This window comes from Mercenaria mercenaria, chromosome 2, assembly GCF_021730395.1.
Source record: "Mercenaria mercenaria strain notata chromosome 2, MADL_Memer_1, whole genome shotgun sequence".
NCBI classification, from domain to species: domain Eukaryota; kingdom Metazoa; phylum Mollusca; class Bivalvia; order Venerida; family Veneridae; genus Mercenaria; species Mercenaria mercenaria.
Window position 1 is genome coordinate 48,024,637 of NC_069362.1, and position 20,846 is coordinate 48,045,482.

Sequence of the window (20,846 nt, forward strand, 5' to 3'; positions counted from 1 at the left end):
ATGTACGTCGAACAAAATGTTCGAATCTACAAGCAGCAGAAGGCAGAACAAGCTAAATATAATTCAAAATGTGCCGTCTACAGTATGTCAATAAGTTTTACTTTTTTCGGCGTAGCTGTCTAAGCCAACTTTTGATCTACTTAAAGACCCAATAAGAGTTGTAAATTTATAATTCTTCTACCAATAAAAACAGCGGGATACTGGACAGAAATGAATACATGCATACTTTTAATTAGCTGAAATAAATATAATGTTTCACAAAACGTTTTGTGACATTAAATTTTAAAATTCTAAAGTTTTACCTGAATGATGATTGGGCTTTAGTACATTGGATCTTGGAACTCCATATTAGTACAGCTATCTATGTATAGTGCAGTTGACGCTTGTGATGAGCTCGGCTATTTCCGCAAACTCCGTAATGTTCTTGTGGATAGATTTCCTCCGCTTGATTTAACTAATAGTAATAAATACATTGTCAAGTGTTTGATAAAAATTTGAATAAAAAAAAGCCATCTGAAAATATTTGCTGGTTTATCTACTGAAAAGGGTCAGAAAAGCAGTATTAATTTAAAATTGTACAGGAATATTCGAACTCTTTAATTTGTAAAGCGTAATGAGTATTGCATTTCTTATGTAAACAACGCGCGAAAGACTGACAGTTAAAGTGATTTCATTAAAACTTCACACTTTGTGAGAAGGCATGCACAGTGTGAAAGAATACCTTTGTTATATTTCTTTATCTATACTGCAATCCAGCATTTTAAATACATTAAATCCCCACCAATGCCGAATATCTTTTTTATTCTAATTAGATTTTTATAGTATGCTTGTCAGTGATATGTCATTGTTAAAACCACGTGTAATTAATGATAATGATGCTGGATATCGATTGTCAACAAAATCAAATAACAGTGTTTTCAATATAAAATAATTGTTGGCTCTCATTCAATTTTTGCTATTGTTTAACTCCGAAACTAATGCATTTTAGCTTGTGACAGGAAATCAGTCATTTTTCTTGCAGTTTTACATGGTAATAAGTTCGACATTCTCATCATTAAAAAAGTGAGACAGGCAACTTGCAAGGAATTGATTTTCTTCCCAGCTGAAACTCTATAAGAATTGACGGAAATATGTACGAAAAGGTTCGGGTTAAATAGAAAATACTACGAAATGAAACTTAAGGCATACAGTTAAACTTTCTTAATGACCACCTGTATTTAACAGTCATCTGTCTTAAGCAACTAGTCAGCTATTATATTTTCGACCTACCTTAACCAGCCACCTGCTTAATAGCTTGACTGTTTATTATTAGATAGTAAATCCGTCAACATTAGTTTAAGCATTGGTTGAAAATAGTAAACGATAAATTGCTTTTAACAGGTTAAATAAATTTTACTTTAATAATTTAACTGCATTTTACCAATGCTTTTAACTTATTGGTGGGTGGTGTTAACTTACATACATCTTTAAAGGAATGACCTACAGATGCTCCTCTAAATTCTAAATTATGTTTTAGGAGTGGGCGTTAGTTAAAGGGAGGCGGTCTCTCCTCTTAAAACACTAATACCTTACTAGATAACATAACAATAACCGGGCAGGATTATGATGGAAAAGGCCTTGACTTCATTACAAAGATTTGAATATTGTGAATACAATCATTTGACCACTATTAATCTTATGGCCGATATGTTGAAATCAATCCTGTAATATATGACACAGCCATGTATCTGTTGATATGCCAAGGCCATCTCTAACGAATTCAAAAGTGCCATCTATATATCATTAGAAATAAGGACGATCATCCGAGCGCAAAAAAAGGATCAGATTTTAGATACATTTGTAGTATCATTGCCTTTAATAGACATAAAAATGTACCATAATAACTGGCGGATCACATACCTGGGAGGTTTATATATGCACCAATGTAATGAAATAAAAAGTCGCGACTGACTACAAAATAATTAGATGTATTCATCTAATCGTCACAAAGACGATTTTCACAAAGTTTAAAACAAATCATTAATTCTACGCATAAAAGTTAGTACATAAAATAACACTTAAGTAAAACTTTGTTTATATTCTATATTGAACAGTACATTTCCTATATGTATAGTTCTTCATCACTGTATTTTTGCAGTGTTGTAAAAGAAAATTTGCCAGTAGCACGTGCCAACAAATTAACGGCTCAAGAAAGCTAAAGAAAAAAGAAAAACAAGAACACATGCTCGAAGTTTACGAAAAGAAACGGTTTCCAAGTATATTCTCTCAGAGACATAAACTGAATACAACCCTGCAATATATAGCTAAAGAAAGTGTCAGTAATCAGTTTTCTCTGTACACTATATGCATGTGCACAGTATTAGTTATGATTAAATTAAAACTATGACTGTTTATATAAGAAAATAATGAATTTACCTATATGATACATTCAGTGTTCCTATTTTGACTGACATAATTGAGCGAGACTCATGTTGGTCTTCGCAGAGGTTAATAAAAATGATTCGAAATTTTATCTTTACACACAAAAGCAAAACAAACCAGCCTTTGACAACAGTCAGCCAGTTGAAAGTAGTACATCTATTGTTTAGATAAAATTGAATTTGATCAAATATGCATATGATCCTTTTGTACGAATTTTCCACATATGGCATTCATTTTGCATAATACTTAATTTGGGATCCTTTATTGGATTTTGGTACCTTATTAATTATTCCATGATTAACATTTAAAAAAAAAACACAGAAAACGTGTCATATAAATGTTAACTGGTTGTTATGTTTATTCAAAATAAATAGTACATTATTTAGGGGATGATCAAACGAATGCCAGATTCAGTTATTTACTCTCGGAAATTTAGTAAATTATTTATTTACTTTAAAATTTAGTCCAGACAATTCATAAAACTTATACACTTTTATGCAAATGTGAACACTTTATTACGATGTGAAGATATTCTTGCTTTAATAGCTAACGATATTTTCGTCGAAACTGCAATAAACGCAGTACCAGTTCAGTTTTTTTTTTTATAGATTTTACGTTATTTATTTATCTGTCCCAGGCATTGTTTTCTTCTGTACACGTATATACTAATTTATTATCATCAAGTTACTGACAATTTTAATTCATGAACCAAATGTGGAGAATGGATGACTACAAACTGGATAGGATAGAACACATCAGAAAGTTCATTTATTAGCTGCCTTTTTTAAAAGATGTAAACAAACTTTCTGTGTTTTGTTTTCAAGCAAAACTTTTATCTTTACTTACAGGACAAATATTGAACAAGGCTCGGAAGAAAGAATAGATTAGGACCATTTGTGAAAAGAACACAGGAATCTTTGGAAGTGTACTCTTTCTGAAACGAATTACTACAACAAAGATGTGATCATTATATTAGTGATGCTTATATACTATTTATCGGACAAACTGAAATGTCCAGTCTTCTAGTGATTTAGCATAACAAATGGGGCATACAAATATATATGCCTTCACGTTTTTAAACACGTATCTTTTGCAAATATTTTATTTTTCTTTCAATTATCAAGTATTAGACATGACTGAAGTAGCAATGGGAAAAAAAAACGGGAATAGAAAAAAGTATTGCATGGTTTGTACTTGCAATACTCGTAACTTAAAGAGGAGATGTGGCGTTTCATTGATCCTTGATATTAGCAAAATTGTACATGATATTGATATCTCATTTTGATGGAATATAGCGGCATTTAGATACATCGGTTGCGAAGCAATGCGACATCGCTTCAGCCCGTATGTTTACTCGTATAGAATATCTTTTTCATCTTATTTGAAATTCCTATTTTAATATATTTGTATTAATGGATCGTACGACAAAGATTAAAGATATGAGGGAATTATAGCTATATTTCTTAGGAAGCTTTGAAACTTAGTTACTGACAAATTGTATGTTATGGAAACACTGGAGAATTAGTTTTTTCTTTATTCAAAATTGAAAAGTATTTGTAACGGGTATCGGAGGTAAACTGTCTAAATTATAAAGCTTTGTATAAGCGGCCGTTAAGTACGGCTGTGTATTTGTCAAAATAGTAGGAAAGCTTTTATTGCCGAGGCAACCCAGGTTCGATTTCTCACTCGGACTTATTTTGTCTTGATTAAGCATTTTCAAATTGTTTAGAAACAAAAGATCATGATGTAATACTCATTATATGACAAAACTTCAAGAAGGATAATTCTTTGCCAAGATTTGGAATCCAGTCCATTTAATGTGTGTGCATTTTATTACTTTGTGAACTGACTGTTTATCTTTTAAATTGCATATTGTCATTCAATATATAAAATACTTTATTAGTATTTTGAATAAGCATGCAGCTGAAGCATATATAGTTCAGCTGCTTTGTCTGTTCGGGTAACATCAAAGCGTATATCTCAGCAAAAACTAGAAATAGGTAAAAGGGGAAAAATGTGAATTAAAACATTCACATCATTTAGTTTTAATAGATAAAGAAAGTTTTTACAGGAGATTCAAACCAGGGGCTATAAAGAACTAGGGAATTATACACGGTCAGGTGTGCGTAACGCTATACCACACGACCATCGTATTGAGAATGATCTATTTGTTACAGTATGTAGATAGTTCTCTCTAAGTGTGCGGTTCACATTGCTCAAATGACGGGTCATCCCCATAAGCTTTTCATTTACATTGCAAATATGTTCTAAGTTATATGTCCAACGCTAAATATGTTTACTAAGAGTAAAATTGTTTTCCACACATACACAAGATACTGGAAAAATTTATTAGCCACGGATAGGGTAGTATTGATTTTTCTTGTTGGTATTAATAATAGGATATCTTAGAATCTAAGCCATAAAACACAATTTAAACCCCATTAAAAGCAAGGGAAGACAATTAGGATGATCCGTGCAGTTTTAATTTTTTGTTCTAGAGAAGTAATTAAAAAATGTTATGTTTGTGCACGTGTTAGGTCACCATTTCATCCCTATTCCTTTAAAAGACAGTCAGACCGTGCCCTCAGAAATTGCAAACATTGACCAAATGTTCATCAGGAAATATTTTTTTATCAAATGTTAAAACGGCCACCGTCAGTTAGTATACAATTGTTAGTATACAATTTTTGTCTGCATATGCCTGTACATATCGTTGACATTATCATTGTTGCTATGATATTTTAAACAATGTGCGTCATTTCAAGCCTATGATTCATAAGTTTTGATTTCTTCATGCTAATGTTAGGGATCTAGTAGGAAAATTACATTATCAAATACTATATTGTTATACCCTGTCTTTTCATTACAAACATGTTTATATTTGTTAAACGGACCAAACTCAAAGAACTCGAAGAAACCAATTAATGAGAGATAACCGTTTTATTCTGTATTTATTTTGTGTTGTAATACAAGTCTTACGATGTGTTTCCTAGTGAGTGCTAAATTGCTGTTCTTAATAAGATAAGAAAATATGTAAGACCGTATTAGCATGCATATAGTTAACATATTATTTACATTTTATAAGGGAAATATTGTTGTAATAATAAACCGGCAAAGATTAAATTAACATTCATTCTGTGAAATGATCGTGAATTTTTCATTTAATAGACTGCGACGTATACGACTGCCCTTTCAAAAAGATAGTGAATCATGATCATGTGGAAATATTATTGGTGCAATAGCTAAAACTAACATTTCATTCGTTTCTACAGACGATAATTATGTGTGCTTGTTTTAGTAGTTATTGTGTTGTTTCTTTTGGAGAGATTTGGATTTTTTCACATCTTCTTTAATACAGCTTTAGCATGAGTTTAATCTTGTTTTTCTCTCCTGTTAAGTAGGTATCATTTTGATTAGTTTTATTATTGTCACTAGTCTATGTGGTTTCATGACACAGAACAAAGGGGAAATGTTACAAAAAATTAATTTTCAACTTCATTTTTAAGTATATGTAGAATATGGTGTTAATTTGCAACCTTTTAACTTTAAAACCTATACAAAGAAATTAATTTCTCTGTGTTATAGTTGATTTCACCAGAATTTTTGTAGCGTTATTTTTGTTGGGATCCAGCTGCAATTCAGCGGGATTTCAACTAAAAAATCACACTGTTATCCCGGTTATATACTGAGATCCCACTGGGATAAAATGGGATCCCAGCGGGATTTAGGTGGGATCTTACCGGGATCTCAATCGGAAAGAATTTCGGGATCCTGGTATACCCCACTGGAACTCCCATGAAATCCCACTTCAAAACTGGGAATCCCGATAAGAAATCAAGTGGCATCCCGCCGGGAAAATCAATGTTTTCCACTGAGAATCCCACTGGAAGGCACTGGGAATCCCGGAAATCCTACTGTAATCCTACCGATATATATACTGTATTGTGTCGCCTGATTTCGGCAAACAAACGCTATGCCATGGGAAGGTCGGGTACGAATTATACGTCTGCAAAATTCCATTTCTCTTTCTGACACAACATTATGACGTCACCACGAGGACTGGTTGCACTGATAGAGATGTGCCGTTACACAAATTTATAATGCCTTTTACAGTCATCAATGGGAATATTTGATTTCAGCTTAGAAAAGGCATTTTTATCAATGCTTACATGTCTTCGCTTCAAGACATCTTTACAAGGATTATTGTCGCCACTTTTATCGAAATCGATTTATCAATGTATGAAAAAAACGAGAACGGAAAGATCTCCCACTGACAACTATCCGTGTCCCATTAAATGAAATATAACTGGGATTCTTTTTTCCTGAAGTAGATTCAAAATAACCTTTGAAAAGAATGCACTCAGCTTAAACAATTGGTTTAAATATTGACTAAATAACAAAAATGTACAGTATAAACAATAGCACTATTTCGAAAAACATAGTTCTTAACAGATTTTACTAATAATTATTATAGTGAAAGGATTAAATTATTTAAATTTTTCAAAAGCAAGCGATACGCGAGATTTATTTCAAAGATTGATGCACCGCATATACCATGAGGCGTGGTTAGCGTCTGGCGTTAGGCCAGAAGTCGTTTATACTTTACTGCCACGGCTAAAAAACATGCGAATATTTTAATGATTGACGTTTTTGCTATAAGAGGTAAGAGTTAAAACTGGGGGTATTCTCGCTGCCCAAAGACAGCTCTGCATATTAGCACATTTACAAGCGGTCACTTCGGACCTCTTTGTGTATGATTTACGTAATATAATGTAATATTATCAATTTAAAAATGTTACTTTTGAAACAATTTGTGCTGCTGTTTAGTATAATTGAACCAAAGGTAGCTTTTATTGAAAGAGGATTATTCAAAAAGAAAGCTACAGTTGTAAATATGGTGTGTCCGTTGGCAAGTTTTGACTTGGGTTTATTTACGAAAGTAACAGGATGTGCCGCCAAGTGCAACACAGTTCCAACGTGCAGAAGTTTCTTTTATAACAAGCAGAAGCAATTGTGCAAAGGAACAGAGGTATTTCTTTCCTCAACGGATGGATGCGAAGTTATGCATGGTACAGCTTATTATCAAACAACAGGTAAGCGGTGATATTTTAAGTTATGCCATATATCGGCAAACGTTTTAGAAAAAAAAACGTTTAATAACCACTGTATTTTTACGGTATCTGTAGATTTTTTTTTGTTTAATTATATGTATTTTCATGGCCTTGTACAGTCCAAATATGAAAGAGATAAGCACAATTTTAAGTTATTAAACATAACAGCTTAAAAAAACAGGTAGCAAGATAGAAGTTACTTCCCCATCCATGAAACGCTCAAAAATAATGTAAGAAGATATTTATTGAACAGTATAGACAGCTTTAAATAAGCGGAAAATGGAAAGGGGGGAGGGGGGGGGGTCGCAGTTAGGTTACTTGCGCAAAAATGTGTTTTTTGATTTTTCTCTATATTTTATGACAAATTACCTACATTGTATTAAGTTTCATTACAAAGGTTTACGTTATCAGTTTTTACTTACTTTATAGAAAATCACATTTAAAGTGGCTGGGGTAATTTGAACTGTAACCAGCCAGGAACGCAATCTAGCCGCGTTTTTGAAATGGTTGAAAACTTTTTACCTGGGACTTTCGTGATAAAATAAACTATGCAATGCTCACACTTACACACAACATGTTGCGTTTAAAATTGTCTTGAATACGTTTTTAACACAAGCCACAAAGTGGCCTAATCAAATTATACTGATTTTCACATGGACGAACTTCACCAAAAATCTAAAACATTTATATTACGTAATGAGACTATTGTAGGTGTTATTGTACAGCAGATAATGTAAGCTAAATAAACATTAAAATGACAATATATCAGTACATCTGATTACATATTGGAATAGTGGCTACACTCACAAACTAGGGAAAAAATGGGTGGGGTAAAAAACATGCGAAGCTAAACATTCAAAGCAACCAAATATAGAATAATAATTTTGCAGTTCAAGAAATGGCCCTCAGATTATCTACTTCTATCTTAAATATGCCCGTATGAGTGGTTTGGGGCAAGATTGATTTGGTTTCTGTGCAGTGCATCGTGTGTTGAGCGTCCGTCCGTCGCCGAGATTTTGACGCACCTAGCTCAAAAAGTATTTGATATAAAATTGATGAAATTTGCATGAGTTTTTATCGTGATTTGTACTTGCGTACCTTTTAGTTTTTGTCTGGCTCCGCCCCTTCTTTCCAGAATTATGGCCCCTGACATAGTCAAAAACACATATTTTCACCTTGTGACACGCCTAGCTCAGAACGTATTTGATATAGATTGATGAAACCTTGCATGAATCTAAACCATGATATGAACTTGCGCACCTTTTATTTTTCTATGGTCTCAACACCCTTATTCCAAAGTTTTGGCCCCTAAAATAGTCAAAAATGCACATTTTCACGTTGTGATGTGGATAGCGCAAAAAGCATTTCATATAAATTGGTGAAACCTTGCATGAATCATTATTGTGATATGAACTTGAGCATCTCCTACTTTTCGCCTGACTCTGCCCCTATATCTAGAGTTATGGCCCCTGAAATAGTAAAAAATGCACATTTTCACCTTGCTGTGCGCCTAGCTCTGAAAGTATTACATATAAATTGATGAAATCATGCATGAGTCTTTATCATGATATGAACTTGTGAACCTCCTATTTGTCGTCTGGAACGAAAGTTCCAGGTAAAAAGTTTCAACCATTTTTAAAAACGCGACGGAGATTGTGTTCCTGACTGGTTACATGTCAAATTACCCCACCCACTTTAAATGTGAATTTCTATAAAATTAAGTAAAAACTGATAACAGTAACACTTGTGAATAAACTTAATACATGTAGGTGTATTGTCATAAAATATAAAGAAAATCAAAAAACATTTTGCGCAGACATCTAACTGCGACCCCCCCCCCCTTATGTTCAAGTACAACCTATGTTCAGCACATTAATATAATAATTGCTGATAATAATGTTATGGAACTTACACGTTTATGAATGCCTTTTGATAGTAATATATTTGACGAAATGGTGTTATGGCAAAATATTATTCATTTTAAAACCTTAGTATGTATGTAACAGAAAGGTACATTAATGTCGAGAAATTATAACCGAGAAAATTTTGTTACACCGTGCCGTTCCGAAGTGTATATACTTAACAGCTCTCGAGTAGCACACTAAGTAGCATAACCTCGGGTGTTAAAGTTATAAACATCGTTTCAATTCTTTTCAGATATCACTACAACGACTTCTAAGACCACGTCAACCACTACAACGTCTACGACAACCACAACATCTACAACCACGAAAACGCCCACAACCACAACAACGTTTACGACCACTACCACGTCCACAACGCCTACAACATCAGCAATGCCTACCACCACAACAACGCCTACAACCACAACAATTCCAACAACCACAACATCGCCTATAACTACAACAACGCCAACAACCACAACAACGTCTACGACTACTACCACGCCCACAACGCATACAACATCAACAATGCCTACCACCACAACAACGCCTACGACCACAACAGCGCCCAAAACTACAACAACGTCTACGACCACTTCCACGCCCACAACGCCTACAACATCAACAATGCCTACGACCACAACAACGCCTACAACCACAACAACGCCTACAACAACCACAACAACGCCTACAACCACAAAAACGCCTACAACAACAACAATGCCTACGACCACAACAACGCCTACAACCACAACATGGCCTACAGCAACCACAACAACGCCTACAACCACAAAAACGCCAACAACCACAACATCGCCTACAATCACAACATCGCATTCAACAGCAACATCGCCGACAACCACAACATCGCCTACAACCACAACAACGACTACAACCACAACAATGCCAACAACCACAACAACGCCCACAAATACAACAACGCCTACGAGTACTACAAAGCCTACCAGCACCCCAACGTCAAAGACAACTACAGTCCCACAGAGTCAGTATGGCAACGCGTGTACAACGAATGCTGATTGTTTAATGTCAGCCGGCATGTGTCGTTCAGGCACGTGTTCGTGTCAAGTCGGTTACAGACACAACCCTTCATCCGGCTCATGTGTTACAGGTAAGGACATGTTTTATAGGTTTTGCTGGTTTAAGTCTATTTCAAACTGTATTTCAACCAATCCATATTCTCTGCAACAACGAGCTCGCAGAAAATTAATCCCTAACGAAAGTAAATAATTTTACAGCAACTGTTCATTATCTATGCCCTCGTGAAATTATTACGCCCGACGTATAACCGCCCAAGGTACATAAATAGTGTTAAAATACTCTTTTGCTATAAAATATTTCTTAAATATAAGTCCATAGTAAACAATAAAAATGAATAGTATCTTATATCTATTTTACTCTTCGTAATCGCCATTTGTACTACACTACGCGGAGTCGGATGATGCAACGATGTTTCGCATCTCCTCATAAAGGCACGAAATGTTATGCAAATAACGGCGTTGTGCATTGTTCTTTTCATATGCATTCGTTCGGATCACAGAATCATGCCTGTCTGTAAGTTTTTCATTCATAACGAGAAAACCTGAGCTAGAATGAAACAATGGTCTGAACAAAACGTGATATATTTGGCCTAAAACACATCCGAAAACATATTGGATCCCTCTTTTAGCTCGTTCAAAGTGTTTTCTCAGAATGGGTACTTGGGTCATACTATATGGCCGTATTGTACAGAAACAATATTAAATGCACTTTTTGTAACCTTTAATATTATACCTTACAGACACAACAAATAACAAATAAGTTTAAATTTAAAATTAAATACACGAGGATACGTGTAGTAGGGTGCATTTATTTGTTGTTCAAGAAAACCTAGGTATACGGATATTTCATTTAAGCGTTGGTGTTTTTCTACGGTGGTGTGTTTAGGACATGCATTTATTATTTTAAGATTAAATAATCTCGTGCGCACGGCATCTTATCTTTAGCGCACGACATCTTATCTCGAGCGCACGACATCTTATTTCGTGCGCATGACATCTTACCTCATGTGCACGACATATTATTATTATCATTATTATTATTATACCAGATTTATATAGCGCAATTTTCATGATAAACACGTTCAAATGCGCTTTACATATACTGCAGCCACACAGGGCGAGAAATCATCCTCTACTAGTACAGACACAGAGCGATCTGACCAGAGGGCAGAGTGAGATAAAGCCCCCAGAACAAACAAAGATAACTTTTTAGATACAGGCCTGTCCGGCTAACTTAGCCTAGCTCTTTACGAATAGACAGTCTGGTTCTTTAACGTGCCCGGTGTATATCACCGATACACGCGAAGCCGTCTTTCCTGGGGAGAACCAGTACAGGCAGTCACTCAAGAGCATCTCAGAAATTTCCAGTGCCTCAACCGGGATTCGAACCCCGGACCTCTGGATTGACAGTCAAGCGTGTTACCACTAGACCATCGGCCCACCTAACATCTTATGTCAAGCGCACGACACCTTATCTATATATACTAGGGCACTATTAGTGCGCTCGAGATAAGATGTCGATCGATCGGGATAAAATGTCGTGCGCACGAGATAAGATGTCGAGTGCACGAGATAATTTAATCTTTGGAATAAATTAATACATGTTCTTAACATATCACCGTATTTTTCACTTTCATTGCTAACATTTAAGACTCTGTTCTACTTTGCAAAATGTATGTATTAACTTACTAAGATGTGCATTTATATTTGTTTCTTACAGGCTGTATTACCTACGGTTCGGAATATATCGAATATTTAGACATGATCCTTTGGGTACAGAAAAGTGTGGAAGAATACAGCAGTGTTGATCTATCTCAGTGCAAGGAATACTGTTCTAGTTTCAACACATGCCGTGGTTTCAACTACGATACATGGAACAATAGGTGTGAACTAAAATCCCAAACCCCTTTAACACATAGTTTTGAACCGGATCCGGGATTTAACTATTACACAAGAAATTGTGCCTAACTGCTGAATGGCAAAAGACTGTCTTGTAAACCTAACAAAAGATAAGGGAAAAATAAATCAAGCTGAAGGCTTTTAAAACGCACGGAGAGAATAATTGTAAAACGAACTATCTATGGCCAAAATTTAAACAGTATTTAAAGGAGGTCTTTATTTACATTTTAGGACATATTCAAAATGAAGCTTGTGACCTATAGATCTTGACTGTAACATACTTTTCAATTGCATTTTTAACTTTTTATCTATGGCGAAAATGTAAAGTTAAAACTAACGTGCACATTGTACAGTTTTGGTTTTTTTATGTATTGAAACAAACAAATCCATTTATTAAAGGTATATTATATCCAAATTTCAAAAACATGAACAATTACTTCATATGATTTAAATAAACATAAAATTATCAAGTTTATGTGTAGCAACAGTACTATGAATAAGGTTTAAAATAGTACACACTGTATAAACACAGTACAAATGTGAACTACCATTAAACAACTGGCTGTTTTTTTAACATTCAACTGTTACTACATGCCATTTTATTATGAATGTAGCTCTATATGCAAACTAAATTTAAATATTTGGTAAAGTTAAATACATTTGATGACGATTTTATACATTTGAAGTACATATCTAAAGATAAAATATATAATTAACAGATGGACATTGGATATCTTTAAATTACTGAATTGGATATGGTATGAAATGGGGACCTAAGGTTCAAGTATTTGACACTAATGATACTGCCGGCCTCTCACTGCTGTGGATTCGATCCTCGCTTTGGGCGTAGAATTTTTTCATGTGAGGAAGCCATCCAGCTGGCTCACGGAAGATCGATGATTCTACCCAAGTGCTCGGCCGTGACGTAAAAATGCCTAAAAGGACACATGGGACATTCCTCCACTATGAAGCGCTTGTAAAATTTCGATATAAACTACATCCACTTCCTAGGTGCGATAAATTTAAAGCGATGAAATTTTAAGTTTGAAAAAAGACTATTTTTACACAAAAAATAGAAATAAATTTGATAAGGCATTGAGGCCGGCCAAAACAAATTCTTTTATATTTCCTTAAAGGAATATAATATCTAACCACACGCTGTTAGCAGTATTAGTCAAGCTATAAAAGTATGCAAGAAGATGTAGCACTATAATCTTTAATGTCTAAACTGTTGAAACAACAACGATGTTTTATTGTATAACAATTGTTATTTATCAAATTTAAAAAGAATTGTTGATTTCACAATTTGTCTACCTTCATGATCTTATTTCGAAATTTAGTGTTTCATACAGTCATTCAAAGAAGTGTGAATTGATATAAACTGATTTCGTTTGTTATGTATTATTCTTCGGACAGGGTTTCAAATATGCGGACGTCCTAGAAAATTCAAAGATTGAGACTGGAAATTTATCTAACGGCTCCGTAAAACATGTTATTACGAAACAGTATTTAACCGCCCTCTCAGACTGTGTGTATATGAAATCCTTATGCCGCTGAAATGATGTCTTATACTGTTACACTGTGTCTGTAAAACCTATGTCTGTGAAGTATTTTAGATATTTTAGGTAAACAAACAATAATCAATTTATACCATTGTAGAATGCTTTGATATGCTTAAGAAGTTTTAGAGTTTAAAGTTTTTAGGTGAAATAGTTCTAAAGTTTTGGAAGAGAAACTGTTTTTTAAGGTAGTTATGCATGGTCGGGTCAAATAAAATTCGTAGAATTTAATTAAAGCCAGATTTTTCAAAACTTCAGAATATAGTCAGACATTCGGCAAATAATAATAAAAGTGAAATAAAATGTAAACTAGATCTGCCTGCTTGTTTTTGAGATATTTGCCAATAAGTAAAGAGATATCTAAATTTCAGTCTGTTTGTAAGACATGAATTGAAATTACTTAACTTGTCAAACATTTTAATATCATATTATATCTCGAAGAAGAGGGTAACGATGCCGTTTTAATAAATTTACTCACGCATTGCCATAAATTCATGAAGATTTTCATTCGTGGATGCCGAGTCCGGGCTTTATTCTACGTTATCTGGATATATAACGTTACGCCAGTGCTTCCGAATTATCAAACATGCTGAACTACTTCCCTCAAGGACAATCCCCAATGACCTCTGACATATTGGACCTGAGGTTGAGTGGTATCATCTACTGACCAATGACGCCTGAAGGTTCTAGGCCAATGGTTCTCAAGCTATTGGTCGGAAATCATTCCAATGTTCAAAGTTGATCCCTTTTTCTTCTCGTTATAACGATATCAAATCTCGTATTTACGAGATCTCTCCTCATTATTTCGAGATCTTTTCAGTTTTTACGAGATAATTTCCCATAATTACGAGATCATTACTCGTAATAGCGAGATCTTTTCTTGATATGTTTTGTTGTTTTACTTACAATAGTAGAGTTTGGGCCATAAAGCGCTCCGTAATACGACGCAGTTTTAGCGAGTGTGTATTCTTATATATGTGAAGTTACATTTACTTACATTATCAGATACTCCTATAGCCAGATATATAAAGATCAGTGCATTCTAAAGGGCAGTTGCGGCCCATTACAAATGACAAACTAGGGGAATATCATTTTTAGTTGTCTGATATAGAACACATTAGGCTATTTCCCACCAGTAACATTCACACCTCCTTCCTGGAAAATTTTACCACTATAATTTTCTGAAAGTCCTGTTTCTGTGGAGCAGCTTTCTACTTTCTGGAATAAACAATTTTCTACGCTACCATAAGATATACATCATAATAGAAGTTCGTTTATATGATTGAAATGTGTTGAAAAAGATGCCAAACCCGAACACACATACCGTACTCTTCAATTTAATATATTAATTAATAATCAAATGATTTGGCATAATGTTACCAAAATGAAGACTAGAGTTATCAACCATGTTATTTGGGGTAATGTTATGATACCAAAAAGGTATGGAGAATTTGAAAACATATGGCCAACAATCAGGCTTATATTTTCATCCTTCATGGATTGTAATTCATTCTAAAGGTTTAAGCTCCCCAGTGGTGTTTTTGCCACTCACCGTTCCAAGGCGGTGCCCCACTGTGTTCCTTTGTTTGTTCGTTTTTGTCCTCTGTGTGTGTGTGCACGTCTAGGTGCTGCGGGTTTCGTTTTGTGGAGGCTGCGTTTTTGGTACGTGGCATTCCCTGTTTGAAATTTGTCTTTGATTTTTTACATGAAAAAAACTTTTACAAAATATTTATGTTAAAAGGGGCATACATTTTACCAAAAAAATAGCTATGGCTATGTGATATGCCTTAAGAGGGCTTTTCATGATTTCAAAGATACGTTTGTAGTGTGAAAGCATTTGGAGAGAAAGCTGCTTTAATACATGCGAAACATTAAGCAAAGTTACTAAATTAAAAAAGGAGATAATTTTGACAAATAACTTATCTTTATTACCCTGTGAGGCTTAACTTAGGCAGTTCTCCAAATAGTTTTAAAGAAATCTGTCAAAACGTGTGTGATCCGGACGCTGACCCCGACACAGACGAAAGGGTAACAAGAAATGTTCTACTATTTGAAAACAAAATCAAATAGCAAAATAAATAAATGGTTTTATCACTTTATTGGTAAATATGATGTATTGCACGGGATGGATTTTGGCCAGTTTGTTCTTTGTCTTTACATGTGCTACATATCTATCGGCTTCTGGTGAGCTCTGTAAAGTTCCCATCGCTTAATTAAACTAATAGTAACAAATGCAAGTGCTTTGTATCAATCGGAATCACTAAATGACGTCTAAAATATGTGCTAGTATATCTGAAAAAGTGTCGGAAAAGCAGTATTTATTTAGAATTCTACTCTTTAGTGAAGCGTCATGTGTATTGCATTTTTTATGTAAACAACGCGCGCGCGAGAAACTGACAGTGATTGCAGAGAACGGAAAGTTCTCCCATTAACAAGACTATCTGTGTCCCATTAAATGATATATAACCGATAATTCTTTTCTATAAATCTTCATATCTTTTACGGTCAAACCACTACTGTTTTCCTGAAGTAGCTTTAAACCAACATTTGTAAAGAATGTAAAGCTTAATCAATTGGAATAAATATTGCCAAAATAAATAGAAAATACACTTAAAACAATTGTACTATTTGGATAAACTTGATTCTTAACAGATTTCACTGTATCAGTGCCATGTTAATTGCAGTGAAAACAAGCGATATGGGTGTTTTATTTCAAAAGATTGATGTACCACAAATACAAAGAGGCGTGGCTAGCGTCTAGCGTTAGGCAAAAGGTCGTTTTACTGCCATCGCTAAGAAACATGCGAATATTTTAAAGAAGCTCTTATTTTGATTAACGTTATTGCTCTACGAGAATGAGGTAAATCTGGGAACATTATTATCAGCAATTATTATATTAATGTACTGGACATTTGTTGTACTTGAGAACATATGTTTCCATTTTTAGCTGATTTAAAGCTGGATGGCGAAGTAACTGCTATCTTGCAAACAGTTTTGTAAATCTATTACGTTTAATAACTTACAGTTGTGCTTATCTCTTTTATATTTGGACTGTACAAGGCCATGAAAATAGATATAATAAAATGAACAAATATCTACAGAAATCGTAAAAAATACGGTTGTAATTAAACGTATTTTTAAAAGTTTGCTGATTTTTGGCATAACTTAAAATATCACGGCTTAACCGTTGTTTGGTAATAAGCTGTACCATGCATAACTTCGCATTCATCGTTTGAGGAAAGAAATACGTCTGCTCCTTTGCAAAATTACTTTTGCTTGTTATATAAGAAACTCCTGCACGTTGGGACTGTGTTGCCTACAACCACAACCACGCCTACAACCACAACATCGCCTGCAACCACAACCATGTCTTCAACCACAACAGATAATAGATAAGGGTAGATTTCTCGGAAGCACAACGCACCTAAAACACAGCCTCAGAGCCACACATTTGCAAAGTAGGCCCACAACAAAAAGAAGCTGTAATGGAAAAATATTACAGTCAGGTTGCTTCAAACATCCAACAAGTACATATTAATTTATGTGAAATATAGATAGAGGGGGAGGAAGTGGTAAAATGGTGGGGTGGGGGTTTGGGGAGGAATGTGAAGGGAAAAGATTAACAAGGATGAATATACAAAAGAAATGCTATGTTACTTAATAACTGTCGCACTACAACGTAAACCACATATGCGTAGACACTCATGTACCAAAATCAAACACACAACAACACACAACTAAATAACATAGAAAACATAAGGGCACCATCTTAGACACACAAACACACCCATTCAAGCAGGAAAAAACAATTGTGTACCGCCTTAGGAGATTCCGCCAGCCAGAGTAAAGGCGAGCCACGAAAACTAACTAAAAGCAAAGGGGGAGAGATGCAAAGACTCGCGCAAATGCAGGCAATAGGGGGAGTAAGGAGGAGGAAAAATCGCATACAACAAACAAGAAAGCAATGTATGAGTAGAAATTAGGCAATAACTTACCATTTCAATAAAAGTAATACAAATAATAACTCTCAAGGTACCTTGAATATATATTAAAACTGATCATCTTATACTTTCCAGAAATGGTGATACACAATGTATACAGTTACAAGAATTACAACTTAAAAAAGCTAATAACTCAGATTTACAATCGCAATTTTTGGACCTACATCTTACTGTTGTTAATGGTAATTTAGGACTAAAAATATATGACAACAGAGACGATTCCAACTATATTGACTTTTAAATGACTATTCTCCCACTCCCTTCCTCGTGGAAGGAGATATATCCCGAGCAACATCATATTGTGTATATGTCACAACTTACACATTTTGCATGGGCCAGCTCAAAGTTAATGAAGTCAATAAAAGAAATCTTCACATTACAAAAATGGTGTAACCAAAGGAATTCGTTCACTCTGTTTTAGCACAGATCATCCGAACTTTGAATGAAATATAAATAAATCACATCAATTCTTAAACTTGGTTTCACAAGCGCCGTATATTATAGGAATGTTATGTTAAAACTAAAGAAAGTATAACATAATTCTTGTTTTAATCAAATATTTGTAAATTTGTTATGATATTCATCAAAGGATGATCCATTGCAAAAGTTGTAAAGCAGAACGCGTATGTAGTGATTGACCCACACACAGTAACTCGCTATGGGTTTTTCCTATTTGATAGTGAGGTGACTACTCGTGTGTGAGACTCTGTGACGCTTTCGGAGGACAGGTTAGTACTGGACAGAGTACAGAATCCCGGTATGTACAAACACACGAAACAGATACATCTTATAACCCCTATTAACATACTTTATTTTATGATCAATATTATTAGAGCTTACCTCAGAGGAAAATTATTCGTGTTACACTTCCTTGTACAACTAGTTGTAAATAGGGTATGAGATTAGGCAAACGAATACAACACCCCACCCCATATTTTTATATGGGTTACTGACCTTTAAAGGCGATGTTCCTATTTAAAGTAGCATTTTGCCCGTTTAATTTAATATGTTTTGTATAATCATTATCATGCTATCCTCAGCCCCAACCCGTGTTTTATGACTTTCGCTTTCTATATGCCTCTACCTTTATATTTACTCTCTCCACACACATTTTTTGGTTTGACCTCATCCCTATTTTTAGCATCTTTTATATGATTAAATATGCTTGAAGCAACCCGCCTGCAACAGTTTTTATTCACTAGCTTAAAAAGTAAAATGCAACAGTTACTGTATCTGTTTTGGAACCGTATATTTTTTGAGTTGCGTACCTTCCATTGCAAACCGTTATTTCCACTGAAACAGTATTTGCTCTAAATAATGTAATCGAGTTTGGATTTTTTTCCATCATGGTAAAATAACACCAAGTGCGTTCTATAAAATTAGCTAGCTCAAGGTTAAGTTTATCTTCCACGTTTGACATGTTTGTTTCAGTTTCAGTTTGATGTTTTAATTCTTTATTACAGTTCTTGGCTTAATCTGTAATACAAAACCCTTTAAGTAAAACAGAACAATTCTTTGAATTATATTCTTGTTCTTCTTTTCAAAGCGTTAATACATTCATACATTTTTAGAATTTACACCTAATTTGATAGGGAGGTTACCAGGGTAAATTCAGATTAATTGAACAGCATAAATTTTTGTATTTCGTGTCATTTAATGTTTTGACTGATACAATCTCAATTTCGTTTATTTCTGGCCGTTCAAGTATAATTTTCATACAGGTTTGAAGAACATGGCCCTCCAAGTGTACTTTATATAAAAAGAAGAAGGAAAATACGTTTATTTAACAGTTTTCAGTGCATTTTGGTTTCATTGTTATCCGCAGAAGTCTGCATTTTTATCAATTTTACTAGTATGCGCGTTATCTTTCTAATATAAGCTTAAAATGTATATGTCGCGGTGCTCGTGTTGTCATGGTAACGCATTTTCTCTCATTTTTAAACAACTATGTTTGAAAACGGGTTTTTGGACGGCTTCAGTGCCATTCTGTTAATGGCCAACATGGAATATCTTGGTAATATTATTAGCAAAATACCAAGCACTTTACATGGTACTCTATTTTTCTTAAAGTTTAAAGTAACCGTGGCAACAGAGATGTTTAAAATAGCTTACATCGTGCTTTTTATCGTAATTTCTAATAAAAAAATATTAAATAATCTTTCTTGTAAATGTAGCTTTAAAACATTTTATTTCTAACGTAAGTAATATTTTCCTGTTAATATATGCATTTATTTAAACAAATTTTACAGCTTAAAATTCTTACAGCAGTAACACTCGTCTGACATGTTTAATGGAAAAATAGTTCTGCATGCTACTATTATTATTATGTATATTGTTAAAATGCAAATGAAATGCGGAAGCAGTGTTCCTTAAATAGACCAGTGTCAACGCTTTTGAATTTTACATTTAGAATATAGGTCACGGGCTTCGTTTCAGTGGTAACATCGATTTAATTCAAGAAACCACAATTTTCTGCTTAAATTTGAACAAGTTTAGGGCTTAGTTTTAATATATAAGTAACAAATTATCAACGGAAACTGAAAAATAGGCATTACAAATCAAACTACCCATTTTTTTAATTTAAAATTTCTTACAATCCGCATAACACTTCAATATAACTAAACAAAAGAAGCAAAATATTGATTATTATTGAGAGCGAAAGACACATAAAAATATTCCAGCAAATGATGGCTGTTAAGAAATAGTTCAAATAAAAAAAACTGCACAGAATTATATATGTTTACGTACTTTGAAAATAAAAGCTATTAATATTGCGCGGTAACCGACATGTATTGTCATGATGTCAATGACGCCATTTTAAAGCAACAATGTTTTGAAGCATTTCTGTGACAATTCACCCATTTTTTCTGCATTACTAAACCATTAAGCATCA

At 34.2% G+C, this 20,846-nt stretch overlaps 1 protein-coding gene across 1 annotated transcript in view; it reads left to right on the forward strand.

Moving 5' to 3' along the window:
* The window catches only part of LOC123562195 (uncharacterized), a 23,756-nt gene continuing 2,910 nt past the window's right edge, over positions 1 to 20,846 (forward strand). Inside the window, exons 1-3 of the mRNA XM_053525718.1 lie at positions 1 to 82; positions 9,690 to 10,565; positions 12,215 to 12,377. Coding sequence (XP_053381693.1) covers positions 1 to 82; positions 9,690 to 10,565; positions 12,215 to 12,377 — 1,121 coding nt within the window. The remainder of the gene's footprint in view (positions 83 to 9,689; positions 10,566 to 12,214; positions 12,378 to 20,846) is intronic.